Raw genomic sequence first — 27,440 nt, 5'->3', positions numbered from 1 at the left:
ATTCAAAGTTGATACTCAATTAGGCCCCTTTCATATATTAAGCCTTCTAAAACCTAATCACACAGATTGAACAATGAGTTCCTTAAGTACGACATAAATAGAATAGTCACCACATGAAAAACCATGTATGTGAGGCATGAATGGAATCAAACCTGGATCCTCGGATTAGTCCGTGGACCAAGTGAGGAGCCATCCATCGTCTTTCATCCCTTTACTGTTATTTTTCCAAATGACAAGATTTTTTTTTATGGCGCGAAAAATTATGGGGTTCCTAAAGATGAAATCAAACACGATGCTCGATTCCTTGAATTATATCGTGTGATTCCATCTTAGGCTATGTTCAGATTCTCACCCGAGTGCCACTCAGGTATCATTCTATTGTTGTTATTTATCAAACGTTAAACAAGGATGACATGACACCCGGAGAACACCCGAGGGGACATCTGAACACGTTTCGTAGGAGAGAGAAAGAGAGAAAGGGTGTATTTTTACTTGATGCTACAACGTTCATTTTTAGCTTTAAAACAGGTCATGCGATCGAAATTGGCGAACATCAAGCATCATTTTCTGACCTAAAAAGAGCATCGTAAAAATGCAATCGAAGAGAGATGTGCATTTCTGATTTTCAATTTTTTTCATTAGAACGAATGTTTAATAAATATAAAAATCATGTATGTGCAGCGCTCAATGAACGAATTGGAGCATACATCAGAACAGGCATAACTATGCAAGTTATCATTCAAGAAATCGAGCATCGTGTGATTCCATCTTAAGGGTCTCTTTCACCAATCTCGGTTAAGTTAACCGACAGTTACATGAGACTTATTTATACCCGTTTCCACCAACGTAGATTAACTTTAATCTCAGTTCAACTTTTCGTCTTTTTATAATTCTAATAAAAGATTAGAAAAAAACGAAGAGTAAGTTGAACCAAGATTAAAGTTAATCTACGTTGGTAGAAATGGGCATTATACCCAGTTTCACAACTTATGGTTAACTTTTAACCGAGGTTTAACTTATTTTAAGTAATAATGGGTAATAATGAGTAATAATGAGTTGTGAAACTGGGCCTAAATAAGCCCCATGTAACCGTCGGTTAATTTAACCGAGGTTGGTGAAAGAGACCTTTGACAGGGTTGCCACAGATCTGGAAAACCGGGAAGTCAGAGAAATTGAAATTGATCGTGGAAAACCGGAAAAAGTCAGGGGAAAATGTAAAAAAGTCTGGAATTTTGTGTGTGAAATTTGCTTACAATTTCCTTAAACTGCTCCTATTCCAGATAATTGTTATAATTTTTTAATATTATATTTGACGTTTATAGTGAAATATGTTCAAAACTCGCACACTTTAAACGATTTTAATAAAATAATTAAAATTTATATTTTATTCAGTATTTTTATTTTACCGCCCTTTTTCGCAATTACATTTTTTTCCAATACTAATTTATTTTTTGTTGGCTTGAATTTGCATAAAAAATTTTAGTATGCTACTAACCTTTTTTGCGTTGTTTTTAATAATATAGCTTTCCTAAAGTCTTGACTTTAAATGTGTTAAAATTTACATATTTTATATTGGACAATTTTCCATTTTCATCTGGAAAACCTGAAAAAGTCAGAGAATTTTAAAATTCATTTTCTGTGGCAATCCTGTTTAAGGATTAAGGAGAGAGAAAGAGAGAAAGGGTATTTTGATCCGATGCTTTAACGTTCAATTTTAGTTTTAAAACAGGTCATACGATCAAAATTGGCGAATATCAAGTTGACCTGTTCTGACCTGAAAATGAGCGTCGTAGAGTCAAGTAAAAATGCAGCCAAAGAGAGATGTGCATTCCTGATTTTCAATTTTTTTTCATTGGAACGAACGTTTCGAGGGAAGCGCGGATTGCATTATATTGTGATAAAGCATATAATATTTTCATGATAATTTAAAAATAGTATATATTTTAATTTAATTTGTTATGAGCAGATATTTTTAGAATTATATTTTTGGAATTTGTATATGTACATATATATATATATATATTAAAATCGTACAATTTTATGTAAAAATAATTTATTGCATTTATTGAAGCTATTTTCATCGAAAGGAAGAATGATAGGAGATCTGTTTTCTGTGGCTGAATCAGTGTACACCCAAGGATCTCGATTCTTTCCCTCGGAAATTTTCACAAATTGAGAAATGACCACTTTTCTACATTAATGCTCATAGTCCGTGCGCGACTAAACTTTACGTCCGCTTACAACTAACTTCGACGTAAAGACGAAATAACCTGAATTTTTGAAAGTTTTAAAATAGTAACCGAGGGAAAGAATCGAAGTCCTTGGATGTACACTTTTGGAATTTAAAGTGAAATAGGTATATGTTTGATATTTATCGAAAGCGAGAAAGAGAGTTCTAGTCCAATCTAGTGCAGGAACATAAAACAGATCATTTACGATTTTACTAATGTGTATCGATCGTCATTATATTACGTCATTATATTCAGATTATACAACTATATCATTTAACCTTTCACTGAATTTATTTTTATGTCACAGAAATGCCGCCTACTAAGAAGGGAGACTTGGATAAGTTAGCATGGGCATGGATAGAATCTATCAGTCCAGACGAGATTGAGAAAACACATTTAGAAACTGCATATAGAATTGGATTAAAGAGTTGTAAAAATTGCAAGTAAGTTGACAATTATTTTGTAGGAATAAAAGATTTATACACATCAACTATACTAATATTGTAAAGTTTACTGTGTGGAAGAGATAAAGGGATAGATAACACTAGCTTAACATAAACTTTGATTTTGCACATAGAGAGACATGAGACTTCCCTTCGCGTGTCACTTTCTTTTTCGTTCTACCTTCTTTTTTTGGAAGTCCCTCGATCTTCAGTTTTTTCCATGGTAGAATATAATGCAGTCGTCCAATATGTAACCACTGCTTTTTGACCAATCAAATGTTTGCCACAAATGTTCTAGTTTAGCAATTATTATGCTCAATGTCTAACCTTATATTCTTCCATCATGGTTTTCCCAAGATTTGTCTGTCCCGTAGTTATGTTACTAAACTGCTGTGCTGCAATGATCACGGCTTAACTGCAAGATTTAAACTGCATTCAGGAATACACATCGAGTGTCTTCAGGTATCATTCTATTCTTGTTATTTACCAAATGTTAAACAAGGATAAATTGATATCTGGAGGTATTTAGTGTATATTCCCGAATGCAGCCTCAAATACTAAAAGTTCCGTGTCTGACTTTCCTTCCTTCTACAACTGTAAATATGTATTCTTATTAAGCGTGTTATCTGTTTCAGACGCAATTGCACCTATAATCCCCAATGTCTGACAGGTTTAGGAGAAGACAAATATATGAAATCTCAGCCAGCCGAGGTAGTGTCTTTAGAAAGTTCCTTATCAGAGTTACGCGATCCGACCCAATATGTTGGCTTAAAGAATCTAGGTGCTACTTGTTACGTCAATAGCTTAATTCAAATGTGGTTTCACAACGAAGACATGAGGTATATATACGATGTATATTAATTAAAACTAAATCTTTTGCACATTATCTTGATAAATTTAATACCAACAGGAGAATAATATACAAATGGGATATTACGGAAGATCCAGAGGAGAAGGAGGCATTGTGTCAGTTAAAGAAAGCAGGAGTACCCTATCATCCAGTAACTGCGGTTGGCCAATTGCAGTACCTTTTTGCAATGATGCAATTCGGCAATAGGAGCCTTCTTGATCCAGTCAATCTCGCTATTGCGTTATCCTTGGATACCAGAACACAGCAAGATGCCCAAGAGTTCTCCAAACTGCTATTGTGCCATATTGAAGGAAAGCTACAGCAAAACTCAGAACTGGAGCAGATGCTGCAAAGGCTGACTCAGGGAAAATATAGCTATATCAATAGGTGGGTTTTCTGAAGTGGAACAATGAGAATTTTCGTAAACAATGATGGTGCTGATAATCTTTACAATGACAACATGGTGGGACACGTTGCTCGCTACAATGACTGACGCTATCAACTGATCCAGTGAAGAGTGAAATGACTTTTTAGTGGATAATTAGAATTTTGTATTTGATGCAGTTGTTCCACGTGCAGCACTGAGTACCCAACGTCTACCACATTCTATGAGTTGGACCTACAGCTGGCGGCAACTTTAAAAGGGGCAATCGACAATTATTTGTCAGAAGAACAACTGACGGGAGCGGATCAATATCATTGTGTTACTTGCAATGATAAAAAGGACGCCAGGCGATTCATACGACTGGAGTCGCTCCCAGAGACTTTAAATATTCAACTAATGCGCTTTGTATTCCATAGGTGAGCTTTGAGTTTTTATGAATTTTATGATAGTAATAAGCTTGATTTATCTGAAATAATGGCGTTGTAATTTATAACAGAGATTCCGGACAGAAGAAGAAATTGAATTCATATATTCAGTTTCCTGAAGAGCTTGATATGTCGGAATATATTAGGTGTCAACCTCAAACTCATCTGTACAGTCTCGTCGCTGTATTGAGCCACAAAGGTCCATCTGCATATTCGGGGCATTATATCGCGAATATATGTAATTCAAGCGGGGAGTGGTATCAATTTAGCGACGATAAAGTTGAAAAAATGCAAAATAAACGAATCGAGGATAGCGTAAATGGTAATTTTTTAAAATCAAATACTTTGTATTTAATAATAAAGAAACAAATGTATGGCTTTTCATGCGAGAAGGCTGAAATTGAGTTTTTTCTTTTTTTTATATAGATAAATCAATGAAACGTGGGCGTGTTCCAAAAGGATTTCTATCATCCAACACAGCTTATATGTTGGTTTATAAAAAGTTAACTTCGGATGGGCGAATAAATGCTGTGAAGAAAGTAAAATTGAAAAAACCTGATGTGGAAATAAATGCCTCCAATGATACTGTTTACTGTGAGAAACTTGCAGTTACAGAAAAATCGGATACCAGGGACGAACTGACGCAGAAAGCTGATATTGAAGATGCACCATTAATTCAAGAAGAAAACTCTGAAAAAATATTGAAATTAAGTTTAGAGAATGTAATAGAAGTAGATAAATCTGCAATATCTAAAAAGACTGATACACCTATCATGGGTGAAAATAATACAGAAATTGTTGCTAGCACAAATGGATGTAAAGACACGCATGAGTCTACTTTAGAACAATTACAAAAGGTTCATCTAAAAGAGTCAATGGTGAAAGTTGTTAAGCTAGATTATAAACGGTTGAATGGTGACGCACACAGAGCTATGAGTTGCGGTGAACGTGATTTTTATGAAGAGGTAAAAATTCTTTAGATATAAATTTTTTTTAATTGTTTACTAAATTTTGATTAATTAACATTTAATTAAATGTATTTTTCTCTTTACAGATGGAATTTGAGAATTGGCAAGTAAGCAGTACGATGCGTGAACTTGTTAGACAAGAAAATGTTAAACACGAATTGAGTTTGTTAGCCGCACAGCAAGAAAAAGTAAGGAAATATCGAGTATATTATGTGAAAATGATAGAATTATTATACTTTTTTTATATTTGTTGCTACATAATTTCCTTTTTTTTTTTTTAGCAAAAAGAAATTGAAGATCAGAATTCCAAACGACAACTTGTAATAGATGTGTATAATATAATCCATTCAACAGTATCTTGGAGTAATTATTATTGGATACCAACCGACTGGCTATCGAAATGGTTGATCGGACATTCCTCTGCAGTCGATATCCGTCCGATCGACAATTCCAATTCAATGTGCTCGCACTATCGACTTGATCCATTGAAAGTTAGTCGTATGAAATGCGTGCCAGAATTAGCAGCTCAAATGCTTTACGATAAATATCTAGGAGGTCCGCGATTAGACCAGACGTTTTTGTGCGAAATTTGTGTAAAGCGACGTTGCAAATTATTACGTTTCAAGATAACACTTGAACGAGATCACAAAGAAGTTGGAGAATTAATTCGCACATTTAAAGAACCGTAAGCTGCTCGTTATTTTTTAAAGTTTGCTATAATAAAAAGAGTGAGGTAATAACAATAATAACTGTATGATATGTTTCTGTCGTTTTAGTGTTGAAACAAGCTATATAATTGGTACTGATTCACTACGATCATGGCGAAGGTTAGCTATGGAAACGTTTCAAGAGGATATAGAACAAAAGGAAGACGATTGCCAGGATACTCTACAAGAGGAGAGTAAGAATACGGACAAAGACGGCAATGATTGTCCGAAGGAAGTCGAAGAGAACAAGGAAAATGAAGTTATTATAAACTTCAACGAAGACTTACTCTGCGAGCACAAGTCTCTTAAAACGGCAGATTCTAGTAGAAAAGTGATACCTCAAGAGGCATGGGTGATTCTCAAAAAATATTTTCCGGATTCGAAAGAATATCCCGTTGGATCGCCATCCTGTTCAATCTGTGAGGTAAATAAGTCTTTTTCTCTTATTTGCGAATAAATTATTGAAATGTAATAATTTATTTAGCTGTCTTTGTATATTTATATGTATTGTTGATTCTCAGGAAAAGATGAAAAGTGCGCAAAGAGCGAAGAAAGACGACAAAATAAAGGCGAAGCAACAGAAAGATGAGCTTACCGACTTGTATTATGGAAAGAATAGGAATGAAATTTCTACGTGCATTGATCCTCTGAAATCTTTCTACATTGTGGAAAAGGGCTTCCTGGACAGTTGGCGTTCCTTCGTTCGGTGAGAAAGCTTAAATTTTACATTATTTATTTCATGCTGTGGCGTTGTAATTGCAATTCTCAGACGAATATGTTTTGCGATAATCTTTCACCCGTTTTAGATAGTACATTAATTTAAAAAAAAAATAAAAAGTTTTACATCCATACATGGTTTCAATGTATACATTTCCATATTCAAAGTATACAATTCGTAATACATTTCAGTGTATTACGGATTTTGACAAGCCAACTTTTGGAAAAAAAATTGATACGTAAAAATATTTGTCTCCCGAAATAAGTTATTATTTTATGGTCACAATGCTTTCTATGTGTCAATTAGATAAATTCTAATGTTGGCTGTCGGTAACTAATTACGAGTTTCGAGCGTCTCTTCTACGTTCGTATGTTTCAATTAAGATGGCGCTAGTTGTCCTGAAAATTGCGCGCCACAGTTTTTCAACCACCCGCCATTACGGGGCGAGACGCAGTCGGTGACGAGCAACGTTTTTTTGACATCTAATATCGGTGAATAATACACGGAAAGGTATGTTATTTAACAAAATTAGATGCTTGAAAGTATTATGTCGTAAATAGTATATATAGAAATAGCTATTGAACCAAAATTAATGAAGACCGAGTAAAGGTGGATTAAGAGTATTCTCTTACATTTCTTTCTTTTCAAATTTTAACTCATTGGTGTACTTAGATGTCTAATATTTCATTAAATTGCAATTTAATCTAAGTGCATATAATTATTTACTTATGCTTTTTCTCAAATATCTTTACATGTTTGGACGATAATTTAGTATAAAATTTTTGCCAGGTGAAACTGACGGAGATTAAATATTCTTCCATTAAAAATTTTTTTTTAATTCTAAAATGAATTTTAATATTTTTTTATTTAAGATGTTGATGCATTTGAAGAACATCTAACATTTTATTGCAATTCAACCTGCTATATATAATTATTTATTTACGTTCTTTCTAAAATGTTTTGCATTTGAACGCGAAATTTTGTTTCAACTCTCTTATTATACGATTGCAAGATTTTTGCGAGAAACGCGGTGACGAACGTTCGATCTCGACCGCTTGTCGAGACCGTGGTCGAAACCGGTTGTCGTAAATGTTGGAAAGGGAGGGTGAACGGGAAGGGTAGATATATCCGGGATGTATTAACGAGCTTTTCCTAATTATGAGAAAAAACTGGACCGCGCGATTAAGCTGGGCGGCAGTGGCGGGCTCCTCTTTCTCTCGTCTCTCGCTCTCGTGTGGCTGCGGGGGAGGGCCAGGCACGGGAGAAAACTAATTGAAACCGCTTAACGACCCGCCGGCAAATGATACATCGACCCCGACGAAGGGCCACCGGTGTCTTAATATCGTTTCGCCTTCTTCCACGGTCAAGACCGTAAATGCAGTTTGGACTCTCGCTCGATCTTCTTCGAGTTTCTACTTTTCTGGTATCCCTAATCTACACTTCACTTGGGGAAAACCATCCCAAAGGCACACATTTCTGAAGTACGCGTTCATCAGGAATGAATCTGAGCTCTTCTTATTGTTTTTGCTCTGTCCGTTGCTCAGGAATATCAGCCAATTCAATATGTCAAGTCTGTAAATACTTCAGATCCATCCATGATTATTTATAGACTATAAAATTTATTTATTTGAATATAGGGTAGAATCGAGTATTGTGAACACCTTAAGAAAACATTTTGATGTATCTAGCATACTGAAGAATAAAAAAATCTTATGCGTACCATTTGATAGATTTGTTGATGTTTTATATATCTTAGTATTTAAATTAATTATTTTAATGCAAATGTTAAAATAGTAGCGGGTGCTTTTATTATCCGTCCAGTGCTCATATCACCCTCTGAGTAGGCTAATATGAGCATCCTTAGAGATAATATGAGCACAGGAAATTTTTTGTAAGAAATTATGCAGAAATAAAAGATTGAATATACGATTGATCGGTCATAATGTAATCTAAGTTTTGAATAAAATTTAGCCATCTCCATGCAGCCACCGAATACTGACTTATTACTATCTTATGACACTACCCGCTTAAAACTTACTCTTGATTTTTGATCTATTACTGACGGTTTATTGTAGAAAGCTCATAAACCTTCCTTCGCCACTCGTCGCAAGGCAGAAGTTTACTCGCATTCTGTACTTCAAACAGGAACTTAGGTGTAGTTTTTACACCTGTACTTAAGGATTTATCAAATTAAACGCAAAGAAATCGTTGAAATTTCCTCCGACTATAGCGAGACTGCGAATTTCTCCATTTATGTTGTCTAACCCACAACGTTTTTTGTCATAGTATTCCCTCTTACCTTCGTGATTGTCTACGTCTAAATGAAGAATATCATGCAAATCATCCTCTCATACACGCTATCGTCCCTATCTTAACCTCGTCATCGCACAGTTAAATTTCAGACTATATTCTCATACGTGGCAGTAAAATACTACATGCTGCCTAGCGACATTCGTTCCTTCGACTCTATTGCTACTTTCCGTTCAGTTGCCTCACAATATATAGCTTCTTATTGTAAATAGCAATGCACTCACAGCGTTATTCACTATGTTATTCATTTCATTTAGTTAATTTGTCTCATTGTTTATTGTGCCGGTTGTTAATTAATTGTGCTATCACGTACCCCCTATAAATCTGTCCTTCAAGGTTCGGGCTCATAAGCAGCATTATACTGACGCCTCGCCTTTTGAGATGTCATCGTAAATTTATTGAAATACCGCCTGTAAATAAATCTTCTGTATTTTAGACATGTCACTAAAGTATTATTATTATTATTATTATTATTATTATTATTATTAATAATTTCTTTGTTCTATTCTTCGTCTTTTTCTCATGTGACACGAGAATTAAAAGAAAATCTTTTCTTTTGTTGCTCACGTTCTTGTACAAAAAAGATCTTTTGTCTAAATATTTTAGAGAAATTTTAGTAAATTCTATGGCGACTGCTCGAATATGATATCGTAAATACGAGCGAGATCCTTCCGACAGCGAAAAAAAGTCTTTTAACATCCAGGACGGCATTATCTGTGCCCTGCCTTATTATACATTCTCTCGTGTGGCGCGACACGTTGGCTGGACACTTCGGATTGACAGATTCAAATTCGCCGGGGCTTAAATCTCGTGGATTCAACGGTGTGCGAGCTAAACCGGGATCAACCCTTCTCGCGGATTACACGTTTGTCGTGTCACGCGCGATTTCGGTATACATGATACGCGTAGGGGGTATGAAAACCACGAAATAAGTGGTCAGGTTCACGTATTAAACAAGCAGTTACACGCGTAAGAAGGAGGATATATTGTAATGTTCTTCTCTTCACACAATATGATGTAGATGAATATAGATTACTACATTTCTAACGTGTTAAATTTTTAACAGTGTTTTTGAAAACAATCTGGTGTTTATAAAAAAATTTCTTTCTATCGCATTTTGATTAGAGAGACATGTAAAAGAACGATAATTCCCTATTTCGACCCCATTTCTTGAAGTTGCGAGTGTCCACGATCTATTATCGAGAATTTGCTATTAACCGAGGGAGGGAAAATGTGAAAAATATTTTTCCGGACCGCTGGCATTGTCTTCGACCGACTCCTTTGTGACGTCGGTGATTAATTTTTCAGCAGGTCGGGCATGCCGCCCCTTTTTTGCGTCACCACTGCCAGTATAATCGTTCTTTGTATTTTTCGAACAAAACTCCATAGTTCGTTGCTTCCATTACACATAGTTATATTATACAGTACGTGTATAGTACATTTTTTGCAATACTTGGGATATAAAATTACTCTCTATATATCATACATATATATTTTATATTAAATTTTCTATATTTACACTTCTACAACAAACACATGAACGTTTTTATTTTTTCCGCATTATCAGTTTGAGTAATTTTAAATGATCTTTTTTTTAAAAACAAAAAATAATACTAGCTATTGAATTTAATATATAATTTTATTTTGAATGGTTATTCGAGTTAAACTATGCATGATATATAAATTGAGTGTTTTAATTTCAACACTTAATTTCTTCTTATTTTTTTCAGTGAATATAGAAAAGTAATCTTCTATCTTATCTCTCTTGATAAGCAATCGTTTGCTTCCTCTGTTACTCCTTTTATCGATAATTAGCTAATACTCGCTAATCGGTCACTTTGGAAGCTCTCGCGCCTTTAGGAGAACAAATGGTGGCGAGAATTGCAATCCGTTTAACGCTTCAAACAAAGTCCCCCGCCAATCCGTCAACGTCGCTCAGATGGATCTTCGAAAGGATTAGGATTTGCATAAACGATCATTCAACTTCCACTTGACGCCACTCATCCTTTCTTTTGGTGCGTGGATATTCCCTGACATTGGTGATTTAAAAACCTACACCTCGTAGGCAATGATATAGAAACTGTTGACTATAATTAACTTTATAGAAACTGTCGATTATTATTGTCTGTCATTGAAAATGCATTTTATTATTTTCTTTAATGCATTTGGGCATAAAAATGTAATTTATTACAAAAAAAAGTAAGTAAATGGTATAGCGAGATATTTAATTTTTTATCCGCAAAGTTTATATTTATACAAGATCTGTTACAAAGCAGTCTTTTTATAATGATACAATAATTTAAATTTATAAATTACGAATATTAAAATCATTCATCTTTCAATTTATATATATCAGACTAACCTTTACAGGACATGAAAGCCACTATAGTGTTATATTTTGACGCAAGAAATACAATGAATAATAAATTATAACAAATCTTACTCAAGGAAAAGTTGTAGGATTAAAAAAATTGATCTCATCCTTTAAAGGTTAATGATAAGTTACTTTATACATATACATATAATGTATATAATTTTACTCATGAAAGATTAATTTATTTTTCATTCTTTTGACAAACGAGTAAGTATTATACGACGTTTATTACCTGGGTGCAAGCTTCGTCGCAATGTCGGCGCCTACTGGGCGCACGCGCTCCCGGCTTGACTTTCGCACTTCGGTAAATAATTATTAATGATCATGCTTGGGGAAAATGTGACCGCGATCTTGTTGACACCGCATTGTAACACCGCGGACAATGGTGCCGTCGTCGTTGTCGTCGTCGTCGTCGTCGTCGTGGGTCTCGGAAACGCGCGCCGCGAGACTGGCGTAGAACGGAGGAGGTGAATGTGATGGTCGGAGAAGGGCAGAGGCCATAATTAATAACTGGGAATTGATTAAGGTGCCAGATAAGTCTATGGAGCCGGTAACTTGTGTCTCTCGTCTCTCCTCATCCTTCTCGCGCTCCCTTCGGCTGTCTCTCTCGCGACGCGCGTTACAATATGATTAATAATTTCAAGATAACGCCGTCGTCCCCGCAGAGTCCCTAACATCGTAGTCGTCCCTCTGCGAAGGACCGATTTGCGGCCCCACTTACGGTCTCATAAATGACTAATTATTCTCACCGTCCTTCGTTCAGCTCGCCCGCGGGTGACCATTTACGCTGGCTGTCCAGCGCTCCGAACGCAAATCTCCCTCGCGCACAAATCCGTTCGAAGAGTCAATTTTCTCCTGAGGAGAGTACGCAAAGTTTTTGCTCCATGCTCTTCTCCTTCATCGATTGACGACGATCGGCTGATTCGCTCTTACGGAAAAGCGTCTGCCGCTGTTTCGATAACTCGATGCGGCCTGACGTAGGTTTCCCTTTCCTCTTCAGCGAGGGGTGAAACACCGAAGAAATTTCGACTATTTTGCGTACATTTGGCAGGAGGGTGCCGTTGCTTCGAGGCGAACGCAGCGGAAAGAGAGAGCGCAGCACGACGGGCGGGGTGGACGGGTGCTCGCGGAAGGAAAACTATAAATCATTCGACGAAACGAGCCACCTAGAAAAAGAGGGGTGAGTCTTGGTATTGGAGGAGGGTGGCTCGTAGTCGTCGTGCATCGACTCGCGAAATCCAACTACCCTTAAATAAATTGATTCATTGCGAGAGACCTCCGTGAGCGCGCTACCACTATAAACTTGAACCGTCCTAAGCTCTTTCTTCTCTCCCTCGTCCGATGATATTTTGCTAATTTTCGAGAGATGAAGTCCACCATCATCGCAGCAGGATCCTAGGAAATTGTTCCTATTGGGAAATGGATCGATCGGTACATTATCCACGTTTGATTTCTCCGATTCGACGAGCCTTACACTGTATGTTTAGGGTTGCCACAAAACCGAGAATCACAGAGAAAAGTCAAGAAATTTTGCAAATTTTCTGGAAAATTAAAATTCTTGGCTTTAAAAAAGTTTAATATTATATGTATATCACACCTACGTAGTTTTGGAATATTGTTAACAATTAAAATTACAAGCATGCAGTCAGCAACATTAATAGTAATTTACATTATGTTAAATTGATCTTTTAAGAAAATATTTAACGATTTTCAAATCGGAACAAAAATACAACAAATTTCAAAATATTATTGAAAATCAGAGAAAATCATGGAAAAGTTGTGGAATTTTAGGATGAGGAATTTGCGACAACCTTGATAAAATCTCGCAAATATTCTCGGCAAATCTTTTCATAACGAACGACACGATGAATGATCTTTTAATTGATCTGTATTATTTTCGTCGATAATTGGATTCGTACATTCGCAAACGTACACTCGACGCGTGGAAGGAATTCTTTCGGAATCAGGATGTGTCCTCCCTCTCTCTTTCTCTTTCTCCACCTCTATTCCTCATTCTCCTGGGGGTGGCCAGTGTCTCGGGGGCGGTCATATATCATCCACCCTTGGGGGTGGCCGCGGGGGTAGAAGCAAAAAATCTTACCGAGCAAAAACTATCATCAGTGCTCGGTAAAGCGAGCTGAACGTTTCGCCCGCCTCTCTCTCTCTTTCCTTTTCCCTTTCCCCTCCTTCTTCTTTCTCGTCATATTCTCTTCATCTAAGGTCTGCGTGTCTGCTATTCTACGTACATTTCCTCATAGTTTTCTACAAATATGATTAACAGTGGGTTCATGTAGAAATTTTATCAACCTGATACGCTTTCGTATTTCTAAGTGCGTAATCTACTTCCATTGATGCGTAATATACATATTTAAAGTTTATTAAAATTGGGAATTGTTGGAATTTTGTTTTCAAATTACATATATTGGTAGGACCCAAATAGTACTAACGGGATTTGTAGCTAAACGTGGAAATATTTATCTTTTTCTTATACTTTAGAGGGGGAGTATCATGCTAGATTTGCGAAATTAACACGTTATATTTTTAATTTCGATTTTTTTTAGTATAAAAAATGCGGAACTTTTTATTTTTACAAGGAAACTATAGAACTATAAAAAGTGCCACTAGAACTGTCATTATTTTTTTATATTAATAGAATGTCGTGCTAACTTTACGGATCCTATTTTTGGGTATGAAAAAAATAATTATAGTTCCAGTTGCGACGTTTCGTAATTTCGTTGGTTATCTTTTTCTTCATTATCATACATTTTAACGGTTTCGTCGAAACTTTTTGCTTTATCTGTAGTTTTGATTATTGACTGTCTATTTGCTACATTGATTCGAATCACATTGCTACATTCCGAATCGTCAACTTTTAGATCGTGATTTCATTCCGGGGAGTGGGGAATTGGCGAATATCGGGGAGCACGTTCATATTGCCGACTGTACTCTCTCCGCAACGGTGCCAATGTAAATAGACGGGAGCGACCAAGCATGGCGGGTGGCTGGGTTTTTCGTGGTGTATCGCGGTAGCCCAGTGGTCACGCCTGGCTAGCAACCTACGCGTGTTGTTCTCCGATCGGGAACGCTTGATCGGTATTGAGAGGTCCGGCAAAAAAACCAACTTAGCCGGCGCAACGATCCGCCTTGCAACCAGCGGTGCCCTGCAAGTGCAACACATTCAGAAAACGACCAATGAACGCGCGTTATAGTGTATTCCCTTGAAATTCCTAGAAATTTTATGTATTTTTTTAGCGGTGTTGCTGGATAGTTATATTAACTCTATCTAGTAACTGAGAAGTAAAACTACTAGGATCACAATCAAGATATAACGCTTTGCCCATAGTTACTGAACGAAAGTTGCGCAAAATCTGAATCCAACGTAATAATATTAGATAGTATACTGGATGTATAGGAAAAAACCGCATATATTTTTATCAGAGTTATAACTCGTAATTTTCTCCGTTGTTGATTTTATACTTAAATCAAGTTGAACTTTGTCAGAGAAAATTCACGTTCATAGGAATTGAATTATAAAAATTTCTTTAATATTCTATCTATTAATTCATCTACTTATCTTCGTGAAACTAAGCATTGTATAATCAATAAATTCCTACTTCTGATTGCTGCGAATTAGCTCGAGTCTTGCTTTAATTACTTTTTGCTCTAACATTCTACAGTCCTTAAAATCTTCCAATTTCCATCTTTCAATCGGTTAAAATCAGTCAATGAATCATTATTTACAGCTACTACTATAGTGATACTTTAATGGTGTATGTGTCGATTGCAGTTTCCGACAATCGATTGTTGCGCGCTGTTTTCTCATTTGCTCTTTACTTTCCACGAATTAAACACAGCATATCTTTGCGCCTTTCGATAATAATGTACCTTGCATAGTGAAGCTGGCTGCGGACAACCAGAAGCGGAGCATCCTCCACGGACCCCCTTTTTATTACATCGGCGAAAGCCTCCGGTCGGTCTTCTTGTTTGCTCAAAGGGGGAGAGGATCTTCGGTCGCGCGGGATAGTCCTCACGAGGGGTACGGGAGGGAAGGGAAACAACGTGGAGAAGAAGAAGGAGGAGGAGGAGCAGGAGGAGGACGACGACGGTCTGAAGTTACACCGGCGGTAGTCCTGTTGACCGACGGACTGCGGCAGGATGTCGATTATCGACGGTTTTTGCCGTGATTCCCCTTTTTCGAGCCGAGCGCATAATTAGCTTTCGTTATTCTAGCGCGCACCGTCGTGCCGTGCCGTGCTGTGCTGTGCCGTGCCGTGCCGAGCTGAGCTGAGCCGAGCCGAGCCGCGCGCGGCCGGCCGGCCGGCCGGCCGGCTTCCGCCCGCTGACAACGATCGAAGACTCCTTGCTCGCATTATGCTCGCCGTGATCTTCCTCCTTTGCCCGGCTATTGTCCCTCTCTCTTTCTCTCGCACCTTTCGCATTCTTGCTCTTCGCGGTATTATGCCGCCGCACTCTGCTCGCCTCTTTCGGTCTCGGGCGATTTCAGCGGTCGCGCGGCACTGACTCCGGATCACTTAACGAAGGTTCGAGCATTTCCTCCGGTGATCGGACAGCTCGGAGTCATGATGATGATGATGCGCTTTCCTCTTTCCGGGAATTGCGAGAGAAGAAGAAGACATGTTAGATGGCAGGATTTAGATCATTCTTTTTTTTTCTCGTCTTTAAATGATTTTACTTTGATACTGATATTTCCTCGTTGAAAAACTGCTATCTCTTATTTAAATCTACTATTTTCTAAATAATTGAGATAATAATTCTCTCCTATTGGACTTTCGAGAACATCATCGTTACTTTCGACTTTTAAACCATGACTTTCAAAAATGCTCTTTCTTCCTACCTTCCAATAGCCCATGAACTGTAAATTGACTGTATTATAATTCGCGTGATTATTGCTTTCCGTACCGTTAACGAAGCCTCGTTACAAGCCAAGTTTGTAAATACCTTAGCGATGAAGGAGAAGCGAAGATCGGTTCTTCATACCGCGGGCGTGTCACAAACTTGGCCGGAATGTCTTGTATCAAATCACTACGATCTCCTAGACATACGTCGAAGTCATGCTAGCTTTTGCAATAACCCACTGTTTTTTTATGCGTTTATATTTTAGAAACTAAGCTGTACAGTTACGCGTTATCGTCGATCAATCGCGAACCAAATACGAACATCTGTGATACTTTCATTTTTTCATATATTAAATGTCATTCAGATCTTCGATCATAAATTGATGTCGAAAAGGAGGCTGAATAACAGTTAGTCTATTTAGAAACTACCATGAAAAATTCGAAAATTATTTATGTAATTATTTTTACAGAAAATTATATTTACACAGAATATACAAGATGTAAGCTTTTTTTCCTCGTGCTTTTATTTAAAAAATATATTTTTGCTTCTACAGCTTGCTCGTTAAATGCATTTCCTTCCGTTTTTATTAGAATGATTATTTTCCTTGAAATCGACATTTACGTGTGCGATCGCCGGAAATTTAAGTCTGCCGGATCTGACGGAGGATATTCGGCGACGGGAAAGTCCGTTGATGTACATCAACGGTTTGTCTCGTCGCGTCGGTTCGTTTCTCATGATCAGCGTGGACATACGCGGGCTCGCAACGTTGTTCTCTTATTTTCCCCGAGTGTCCCGCGGTAACCGGCAGCAACATTGTTTTTCTCTTGCTCTGCTTCCCCTCTCGCACTCCGCTTCCCTCGCTCTTTCGCCATCTATCTGACGACTGGCTTTTGGGATTCCTTTTTTAATACTCGGACACACCGAGGACCTTTTACCACGGACACGTAGGGGCCCTCTTGTAATGACCGCAACGCTCCAATGCACTCGGCGTCCGGAGCTGCATAACCGGATGCTGCAGCGGACGCATAGGATGCATCTTGCAGCGCATCCATCTATCGTTTGCTGAATCTCGTTGACATTTCATTTTCGATGTTGCAAGACTGAAAATACATTTGTCGTGTTTTTGTTGAAAATAATAAATAAATATATATATAAAGCTATGCATAAAATGACTAGGATATAATGATCACATCAAAATGTAAAGTACGATAATTTAAATTTTACCGTTTTAATTATTTTTTTTACGTGTTATAATTTTATTTATTGCAATGTGTTTGCGAGATCTGTCGATTGATATTCGGTAATAATATCTTGTAATTGCTGATCTTTTCTTCGGTTGATATAAGTGAAAATTCGTAAGCGTTTGTCTCGATCCATTAGTTCTCCCCAGAGACATGGCCAATAATTCGTCGACAAGAACGGTAATCTCTTTGGAGAGATCGAGAATCATCTAGTCAAATACTGACGGGAGGAGCGCTAAATCAGGGAAAACCTAGGGACACTCGTTTTGGGTCTCGGGGTTGCCTGGAAGACAAATGTCAGCGGAACATGCGGGGAGCTTGGCTCTCGGCCTCTCTTATGCGTGGAGATGCACGGTCTGCGGCGGTAAATCAAGGGTGGTGATATTAAAAGGCCGCTTATACGCGAAAACATAAGATTTATTTCTGTTGGAGTGGAATGCGCGCGCTAGAAGGAGCGGGATAAAGGCGGTTCGTTTCGTCGAACGAGTGAATGCGCGAGGAGCGAAAGGAAGGCCAGATGAGAGAAAGACGGATTATATACGGAACGAATTTTTCCCGACTCGTACATGCGCGAATAGAAAGACGAGAGTAGAATTCAGGCAAGATAAAGCTGCATACGCATCCATGAACGAATGACAACGTCTGTCACTGAATGGTTCGGACCAATATTGCAATACGAGAAGTGAAGCAGAACAGAATGGACGGAATGTATAAATATAAATCGCACAATATAAGAGTACAATATAAGAGTAAATATAAATTGTAAAAAAAAATCGTGATTTATACATTTCAAAAAATACTGAATATTTGTTTGAATAGTTCCAAGTAAATATATTTACTAAATATATATTTATTTCATACAAAAAACCATTAATTTGATTTAATTATAATTTTTTTTATTAAGTAAATATTTACTGTAAGTGTTTAATTAGTAAATTGTTATTAAAACTATTCAAAGAAATATGTATTTAGTAATTTTTTTTTTCAATATTTGTAACTGGTTTCTTTGAATACTTGTTTCTTGATTTGAACAAATTACGTAATTTAATTGTTGTTATCATGTGCACACATTATAAAATGTATATCTTGCATTATTTTTTTTAATGGAATTATAATACAATCCTAAAATAAGAAAAGAAGCGCTCGATATTTAATGAATTATATCAAAATTTCTTAGTTTTATTTACATATTTCATATTTTTCTTTTTGCACTATTATAATTTAGTTCTCGGATTGTGTCCGTGTAATGATTCATTTTCTTTTGTAAGGACTGGCCCACTATCGCGCGAGATTCGGTCGTCTCGGTTGATTAAGGCCATCTACAATGATGCTGTCACTAGGTTCGTTCGTGCATAGAACAGGATATTATGCACCGGTATCGGACAATAAGTTGCCGACCACAATGACTTGGCTCGACCGTTTTTCCTCCGTCGAACGATCTGTAACTCGTTCGTTCGGACCTTGCCGCTGCTGTACCAACGCCTTCGTTAATTCTTTCGCTACCGAAGTCGACTAACAACTCACCGTGACTGTTCTCCGTATATCAGCTATAATTGCTCAAGTATAACCGACATTCCTGAGCTCACCAAACTCGCACGTTTTTGTTTCTAGTTCTCCGTTCTTGGGTTTTTCATTTTTCCACATAAATGAAGATGTATGATTCAAACTTCTGGAAATATGCCGAAGGTGTGATTTTTCCGAACATTTTTGTGCACAGTTACGTGTCCGGTGCGTTGCATCCCTACACTTCGTCCGAAGGCAGGAAAGTCCGCAACCGAATCCTGTTTTCCTCCTCCATCTCTCCGCGATCTCCGGGGAGCAATAATCGTTGCGGGGCGGAAAAATTTCGCGACAGAAGTTAAACAAAGCCTCGAAGCAGAAATAAAAAAGCGGGGACGTGGACGAGAGAGAACGAAAAGAGAGAGACAGAGAAACGTAGGGACATAGAAACCGGGGTTTCCCAGCTTCGACCGTAATAAGGGTGACCACCTCCCTCCGCGACTCCGTTCGCTCCTGCCGCGCGGCGTTCCTCTGTTCTACTGTTTGAACAAGGCTCATAATTAATACGCGCATTCGCTTCTGGAAAACGCGCGCCCGGGGTGCTCGGGGTAAGGGACATTTTTAAACTACGGCTTCGGATAGTCGCCTTGCCGCAAAGCACGTCGATACCTCGTGAGTTCTCCGAGGGCTGCTCCGATGTATCTCTCATATTTTTTATCACGTTTTAAGGTGTCCTTTTACGAGGAAAATTCAGGATATTGTCCTCTGTACTTTCAATGACAAATCCGTTGCCGTGGATTTAAATTTAACCCTGAAATACGGAAACAACGGATTATTATTTGATATTTTATATTTATTAATATTTTTAATGTGTGTGTAGTTTTAATCCTAAGTGTATACTTTCTTTTTCTTTAAATTAAATTATTTGCAGTGTTTGTTTTGAAATTATTCTTTAATCGATTTGATCTTCAAGATTGCATCTACAAATCCTATAAAATTATACCTCATAATTTTTTAATTGAATTATATTCGTTTTAAATATCTTCAGATTTTTTTTCTTTCGCATCACGTATTACATAGCAATGTAAATTCAAAAAGATTTCCGTCTATTCCCGTGATAGAATCACATGATAGCGTACCTGGCTCGCTTCGCGAGAGATATCCGTCTTTAAGAGCATTATCTGGATGGTCGTCGTCGGCTATGGGGATGGCAAAAACCATCCGCCCCCTTGTGGTATGTGAAAAATGATGCACAACCCCGGCCCCTAAACATCACCTCCGGAAAGTCCCGAAGGAAACGTTCGCCGTCGTCGTCGTTCTCGTTGTCGTCTTTCTGGTTCGTAATCCGTGAGATCGTGTCACAGACGGGTTCGCATTATCGAGAACGTTTAGCTCACTCGCAGCTACGTAGCTACTGAGACTATTTGGAATTTTTCCAGTGGACCTCGTCCATGTGAATGACAGTATCCAGAAACACGTACATTTTTCACGAAAATTTGTTTTTATTAATAATTGCGTTACGTCAGATAAAGAAATTGTAATCGATATTAGTTTAATAAGATTAACGACGAATTATACTTGTGCGAATAAGAACATTTAATAATTATAAAAGTAGAATATTATATTAAAAAATAGTTACAGATTTGTAAGATAATTCTCAAAGTTTCATGTATTATTTCGTTCACGAGACTTGAATTATTTATTGTAACGCGATATTGACGATATTGTTTGTAGTTTAATAGTTATTTAATATTCTCGTGTATATTTCTTGATTTCAGATACGCAGAGGTCTACTCGAGAACACCACCGACAGGTATCCAGAACGCGTCGCTCCTTTGCGAGGAGCATAAAGGATTACTGCACGTGCCCAGAATTACTAACGAACTGTAAGTATAAGCCGCTGTGTATTTCCCAGAAAATATACTTGTTTGAAATACATGTTGCACGCCTCGTTACACTCGCGCGCGATGCCTGCGGAGGAGAATCGTATTTCGGGAGGGAGAGAAATAAAGTCAATCGCTTGAGGGACACGGAAAGTGGCTCTCCGAGGTTTCGGGTATTTTTCCTTGGCGGAAATTTCTCGAAGGACACTATATTATAAAGCGAAAGTGCGTGACCTCCTGGCACGCCTTTCTCTCCTTCTCCATGTCTCCGCTCTCGTTCCTCGGCCCCCGTGACGTGATGGATACGCGAAAATGTCACTCGCACGCCCCCGGGGCCAACGCGCCATCCAACATCCCCCGACCATTATGCTAAACCATTGTCCACTATCTGCCTAAGATAGCCGGCGGCTTAAGTCGTCCGCTTTTCCACCGTCTCGGTGAGACCGTTAAAAAATCATTTTTACCATCTTGTCCCCTCTCCTCCTTCCTCTCGCGAAGGCGATTCTTGTATCTGTCTGGGAATATCACGGATATTTGCTGTTTTCTTCCGTCACTTATCGTATCGTTATATTTACGTATATTTGAAAGAGCCACTGATTTAGACATGATGCGATGTGTTATAAAAATCTGTTGAAGTGACAAAAAGTAGATTGCTCAAAATTTTTCCTAGTGTATCTTCTGATTTTTAGCAAATAAGTAAATAGAATATTTTGGTTATTATTTTAATCTCTTTCATTATGTATTTAGTATTTCTTTTAACACTTACAAAGGAATATATTCTCAAGTGTGAATCTCATAACAATGCTAAATTTTATAGACTGTTATTTGGGTAACTAGAAAAATTCACTGGTTGCTCCAGTAATAAATCTATAAAATTTGGCATTGTTATGAAATTTACACTTGGGGAACGTTTCCTTTTTATGTTTCCAAAATATAAGATCATGTTAAGATTAGGGATGCCGCAAGACGAGACGAGACGAAATTTTAGGAAATATCGTCTTGTCTTGAAAAAATCTTGAAATGTACATTCTTGTCTTGATCTCGAACTCGAAAATCTTGTCTTGTCTCGAAATTCTCGACAATTTAAATAATGCGTTGTCTACAATACACGAAGTAAGAAGTAAGAGTAAGAAATTGACCAATTACAATCGATTATTCTTCTCAGATTTGATTGTAATTGGTCAATTTTTTACTCTTCTTACTCCGTGTATTGTAGGTGACGCTTAAGTATTTGTTCAATCGATTATTCTTCTCAGATTTGATTGTAATTGGTCAATTTTTTACTCTTCTTACTCCGTGTGTTGTAGGTGACGCTTAAGTATTTGTGCATCTGTTCCATCGGAAAGGTTATTCTCTACAGCAGGATTAATTATAACAAAACATAGAAATAGATTATGCGAAGAATCAGCGAGATCCCTACTTTGTTTAAATTCATGGGCTACATATTCAATATCTAAAATCTTATTTGGCGAATAATAATTATAATTGGCGCAATAAAGTGTTTGAATAATAAAAAAATGTGATTCGTGTGTTATTCGATTTACAATTAATATTTATATTAGATATAGTTTAATGTGATCTAGGCTTAGCAATATTGCACACATTTGGTATTGTTAATCATGTTTGTATTATTTGTTTAGGAAAACAATTACAGTAATTCCGGTATATACGGTATACATCATTTTATGTTGTGGCATATGATTGCGCTACTATTACATTGACAAATCGATTCAACTGACAGTAATTTTTTATTTTACTCACTCCTTCTATTTTTTCTGACTTCTGCGACATAAATCCTATATAATTTCTACAATTTTTCGAGACTCGAGATTTTCAAGAATCTCGAGTCTAAAATCTCTTCTTGTCTTTAAATTCTCCGCGCAAATCTTGTCTCGATCTCGTCTTGAAATTCGGGACGAGACAAGACAAGAATCTCGAAATCTCGAATCTTGCAGCATCCCTAGTTAAGATTATTCAGGTTGAAGATGATGTAAAAACGCGTGTGAAAGAGAGAGAGAGAGAGAGAGAGAGAGAGAGAGAGAGAGAGAGAAAAGGAGGGAGGGAGAGAGGGAGGGAGGAAGGGAAATTCATGAAACGCTGCGTAGTCTGGCTAGTATATATTTTTTCTACTTCGATTTCTCCCCTCTTCTCCTTTCATCGTCTCTCCTCGATGCATCTACCATTATTCGGGCGTTAGGCAAATACACAGGAGAGACGACAAGCTCGTCCGCGCGTTTTTGCCCCCGTGAAAATTCAAATGAGACCGCGCGGCATATTGCGCTGAATCGAAATTAATGTCGCGCAACTAATTATCGGTCGAGTCATCATCGTTTCGTACTGTTCGGGCTTCTCTTTCGCTTTCGTATTGTGAGTCTCATTGCTGTATAATCGTCCACATCGTTCTACCGAGGGACAAACGATCGCGCCAATTACCGTTTATATCATGCGGCCGTCTTAATCATGCTTGATTGATCGATCATTCATATAGGTACGTCTTGCATTGTATATGTTTTATCGAATATTTTTATAATCATTACGAGATGTAAATTGCGAAGAACGAATAAGTCTAGACTGCTGAAATGCTTGTTTACACACATTGCAATTTATATTTAATGAATGTTTATGATTATACAAATTTCATCCGATTAATTAATAATAAATTGCGATTGTATCTCGACCTAATCTCGGCCCTACTCCGAAAATAGACAGTTTCGAAATTATGGATATTAATAGCGCAGCAGTTCGCGAAATATTATTGATTGCGTACTAACGCGAGATTCTCTCGCGATACGAGGTTCAGGAACCATGCCAGGATCGAGCGAACAATTGCAAGGGCAAAAAGCTGGAGCCGTGGCACAGCAAGAAATTTCTAATTTGCGGTATAATTAAGGGAGGCGATGCAAAAAGCATTACGGATTCTACGGCGTTGTCGGAAAATCGCAAATTCCATCTTGCAAATACGGCTCTCGTCCAATCGTGTTTTCTCTTTCTCTCTCTTTGCATGTTTCTACAGTTACTTTATTATAAATATCACAAATTTTGTTGTGCTAGTTTACTTCATGGTCAGAATTACAGCGGAATATTATTTAATTGTTATAGATACACTATAGTAACTGAGGAGGAATGGTTGAAGCTCATGCAGTTCTACGATGTTGACTATCCTATTGTCATAAAGAAGACTGGCGATGACTATTCCACGAATCCTGGTGAGTACAAATCCTTTTATAACACATGCAATGATTGCGTTGGATTGTACATTGTATTATTTTTGATGTAGTCTGCAAGCGATGGTTTCAGCTGTGACACTTTAAATATCACGATATGCCGCTATATATAATAGATGTACTTTTTTTCGTTTCGCGATATTTTATTGTTGAACGACTTCCCCGCACGTGCGTGAAATATTCGCTGATAATAACCGTGATATAAAAGTTGCGCTGGATCGCATTTAGCGATATATCTTGTACAGATAGACGGAGAACGTACGTGTGTGTCGCTACCATGAGCTTCCTACTCCGCCTCTTTCCCAACCTAACCCAAGGAATAATGCCAGAAGACATTAGCCACCGATTTACATAAAACCCCCCTTCCGTCCTGCCCATCTTCTCAGTTGGCTTCTCCTCCAGGCCCCAAAGTGTCTCATTATAATTAAGAAGTATCCTGAAAATTAACTGGCAGAAAAAGCAACGCCACGCCGGGGATACGGCGGGTGAGACGACCGTAAATGGCCCTCTCAAAAGTTTCTCGCCCCCTGTTTCACGCGATGTGTCGGTCTCGGGGTATTTACTCCTTCGATGTCTTTGTTTCGTCGATCACAATCTGTTTTTTAATAAATCTTGCGAATTTTATAGATTCTAAAAATCTTACAATCTGTCGAAAATATAATTACTTGTATAAACGTAGGATGGGGTGATTGGGATGAAGAATGGAATTAAATTCAAATGAAAGGCTCAATCGATAAAACAAAAAATGCAATGATTAAAGAGGCTAATGAGCCAAGCTCGGTGATCGTAAAATAATAACAAAGCAACAAGCAACAATTATTATTAGAAACAATATTGTAAACATTTAGAACATCCGGTCTGACAATTAAAATCGCGTATAAAGGAACACGGCAGTATCGCTGCGCTTATCTTAGCGTCGAGACACTACCGTATCTCCTGATTTTTGACGCAAAACATTTTCGATCTTTTAAGAAGTCATCTTCAGTGCCGAAATCTTATTACAAATAGCATTAAAAAGTTTTTTGCTTTGGTTATTCAAATTCATGTCAATTCTATATAACTGGTCTAGTATCGTCAAGAATGGAGTGTGCGCTTTGAGGAGCGATCAAGATTCATTCAAGTTCTTCGGGCACGTGTCGCTTTCTCAGACGAGCGATCCTTGTCGGCCGTCTGGCAGGCAAATTGGGTTCCGACGGTAACACTCGGGGGACCGGTGATGCGAGAAGGGGTACGACGCTCACGTCCTGCCTCGTGCTGGCCGCCGTGCGACGTTTATCGTGTGCGCGAAGGATCTCTAAACATCCCATTGTCTTGTCCGTCTTTCGGTCGCGAGTGCGCCACCTTTTTTTTCGGGGCATTTGTCAAGACGCTCCTCCGGTTCCTTTAGAACGACGGCAAACTACGCGGCCGCAGCCGTCGTTGCCGCCGACGACAACATCTGAATTGCAAAGACCTCACCTCTCGTTGACGGCGAATCGAATGGCCGGTATCACGGTTGGGATACCGACAAGTCCGCCGTCTAAATGGAGATGTCGAGAGTTAAACGATGATTTTTGCGGACGTGCAAATGTCGAGCTAATGGTACATATTCTCCAATACTAACCGTGGCTGTCTAATTACGTAGTATTTTGAGGATTAGTATAAGAGAAAAATTTAATGCTTAAAATTTCTGAAAATAAAATTTTGAAATATATATCTTTTATGTTGTATTTGTTACATTTTCGATTTCATAAGCGTACCTCTATAGCATTTTAATCATTTCCATTTCTCGATGTCAATATTCAAGAACGCGAAGCGAGGAGGATTACGTACAAACGGGCGCCCTAGCTTATTTTGAGGACGCGCTTTGCGGACAGGAAGGGCCTCGGGGTGATCGCGAAAGGGAGAGGGACGGATTGCCAAGCGCAAAAAATGAGGGGTTGCTTTTGGTGACTGATACGGCCCTGACTAACGAGTCCTAGCCGGTCGTGCTACTCTTAAAGCCTCCAAGGATTCCCTTTTCCTGCTCTTTCTCCCCCTTCTGTCCACTGTCTCCCTCGATCGTGGAAGCACATTAGGCACCGTCCAACCTCGTATCAATCACCCGACTACCCCCGACACCCCCGTCGCAGGCCGTCCGCTTGCAAGTTGACAGAACCGGAGGTGACGCGATTGAATACCACCCTCTGTGCCTCGTTGCTCCTTCGATCAGCTCGATGACGATGGCGATGCTGGAAAACCTAAACGAAGGGAAAGAAATGTTGCCTCGTTTGTTAATGCCTCTACAACGCAAAGGGTCGATCTTTGTCTTAATGTGAGACATCTTATTCACTAGGTATGTTAGATCTCAACAACTTCATCTAATCAAAACGGATCTGTAAGATATTTTAACAAGCTAAATGATGCATTAATTAATGTATGATAGAAATCATTCTGTGATTCGTCCGCTTTAAGCGGAAGTGAATCTTATGAATTATGGATCTTCATTATTGTTTTGGACACTTCAATTGGAAACTCATATCGCGTATTTTGTCTAATTTAATCTGTAAAATTAGATTTTTGTTTTTACTTTCCGTTATACAATTATTACATATAGAAATACTCAACATTTACAGAAAATACAAGTCAAAGAATGAGATTTCTTTTCGAATCGCGCATCGACAATTATGTAAATTGCGTCTCGTACGATTACATCTTCCGGGAAACGGCTTTACACGCCAGATGAAGTTGATTCTAGAATGTAAGCGGCGCGTTGCTGCTCGCTGTTTCGTTTCTCCGAAACGTCGCTCGTAAATATCGCTTAGGCGCCAGGCGGTATCACAAATCAGGCGTGTCGTAGGTACGGCACTGGTTGTATCGCAAAACCAATGACGAACGAGTGAGCGAGACCAAGAAAACCGTGCACGCGGGGCAGACAGACGGGGGCAGAAACCGGCGGCGGCGGCGGCGGTGGCGGCAGTAGCGGTGGCGGTGGCGGTAAGAGAGACCGGCCTCGAATTAATATTCGGACGGCGATTTAGATTTAGAACACGAATTTGCTGATTAGTTCCCTCCCCGAAAATGCGGTCGCCTACGTTGCAGCGGACCGTCCGTCCTTCCATAAACGTGCGGCTAGGGTGGCGGGGACTGGGACGGACCTGGATTCGAGATTTAGTTTCCTGAGGGGGTTGAACTTACCAAGGGGTCAAACGATTCAGGAGAGACATTTGTTAGCCCCCTGTCCCCACCCTGCGACAAGTGCGCCGGACACGTCTTAATATATACATCCGCTGACCAATGAACATACCCTTATGAGCCACGGTACCGTGCGGTCAAAGTCGCTGCACTATAATGGATATGACTTCT

The 27,440-nt window shown here is 38.4% G+C and overlaps 1 protein-coding gene across 1 annotated transcript in view; it reads left to right on the top strand.

Moving 5' to 3' along the window:
- Positions 1-2,540: 2,540 nt before the first annotated feature.
- LOC108769295 (ubiquitin carboxyl-terminal hydrolase 48) overlaps positions 2,541-27,440 on the top strand; it is a 62,042-nt gene continuing 37,142 nt past the window's right edge. Inside the window, exons 1-12 of the mRNA XM_018520197.1 lie at positions 2,541-2,674; positions 3,310-3,513; positions 3,585-3,911; positions 4,089-4,325; positions 4,406-4,656; positions 4,761-5,299; positions 5,389-5,490; positions 5,584-5,987; positions 6,079-6,433; positions 6,531-6,715; positions 20,788-20,895; positions 23,992-24,098. Of these exons, the coding sequence (XP_018375699.1) occupies positions 2,541-2,674; positions 3,310-3,513; positions 3,585-3,911; positions 4,089-4,325; positions 4,406-4,656; positions 4,761-5,299; positions 5,389-5,490; positions 5,584-5,987; positions 6,079-6,433; positions 6,531-6,715; positions 20,788-20,895; positions 23,992-24,098 (2,953 nt within the window). The remainder of the gene's footprint in view (positions 2,675-3,309; positions 3,514-3,584; positions 3,912-4,088; positions 4,326-4,405; positions 4,657-4,760; positions 5,300-5,388; positions 5,491-5,583; positions 5,988-6,078; positions 6,434-6,530; positions 6,716-20,787; positions 20,896-23,991; positions 24,099-27,440) is intronic.

This window comes from Trachymyrmex cornetzi, unplaced genomic scaffold, assembly GCF_001594075.2.
Source record: "Trachymyrmex cornetzi isolate Tcor2-1 unplaced genomic scaffold, Tcor1.1 scaffold88, whole genome shotgun sequence".
NCBI classification, from domain to species: domain Eukaryota; kingdom Metazoa; phylum Arthropoda; class Insecta; order Hymenoptera; family Formicidae; genus Trachymyrmex; species Trachymyrmex cornetzi.
This window is presented reverse-complemented; position numbering and strand designations above follow the sequence as displayed.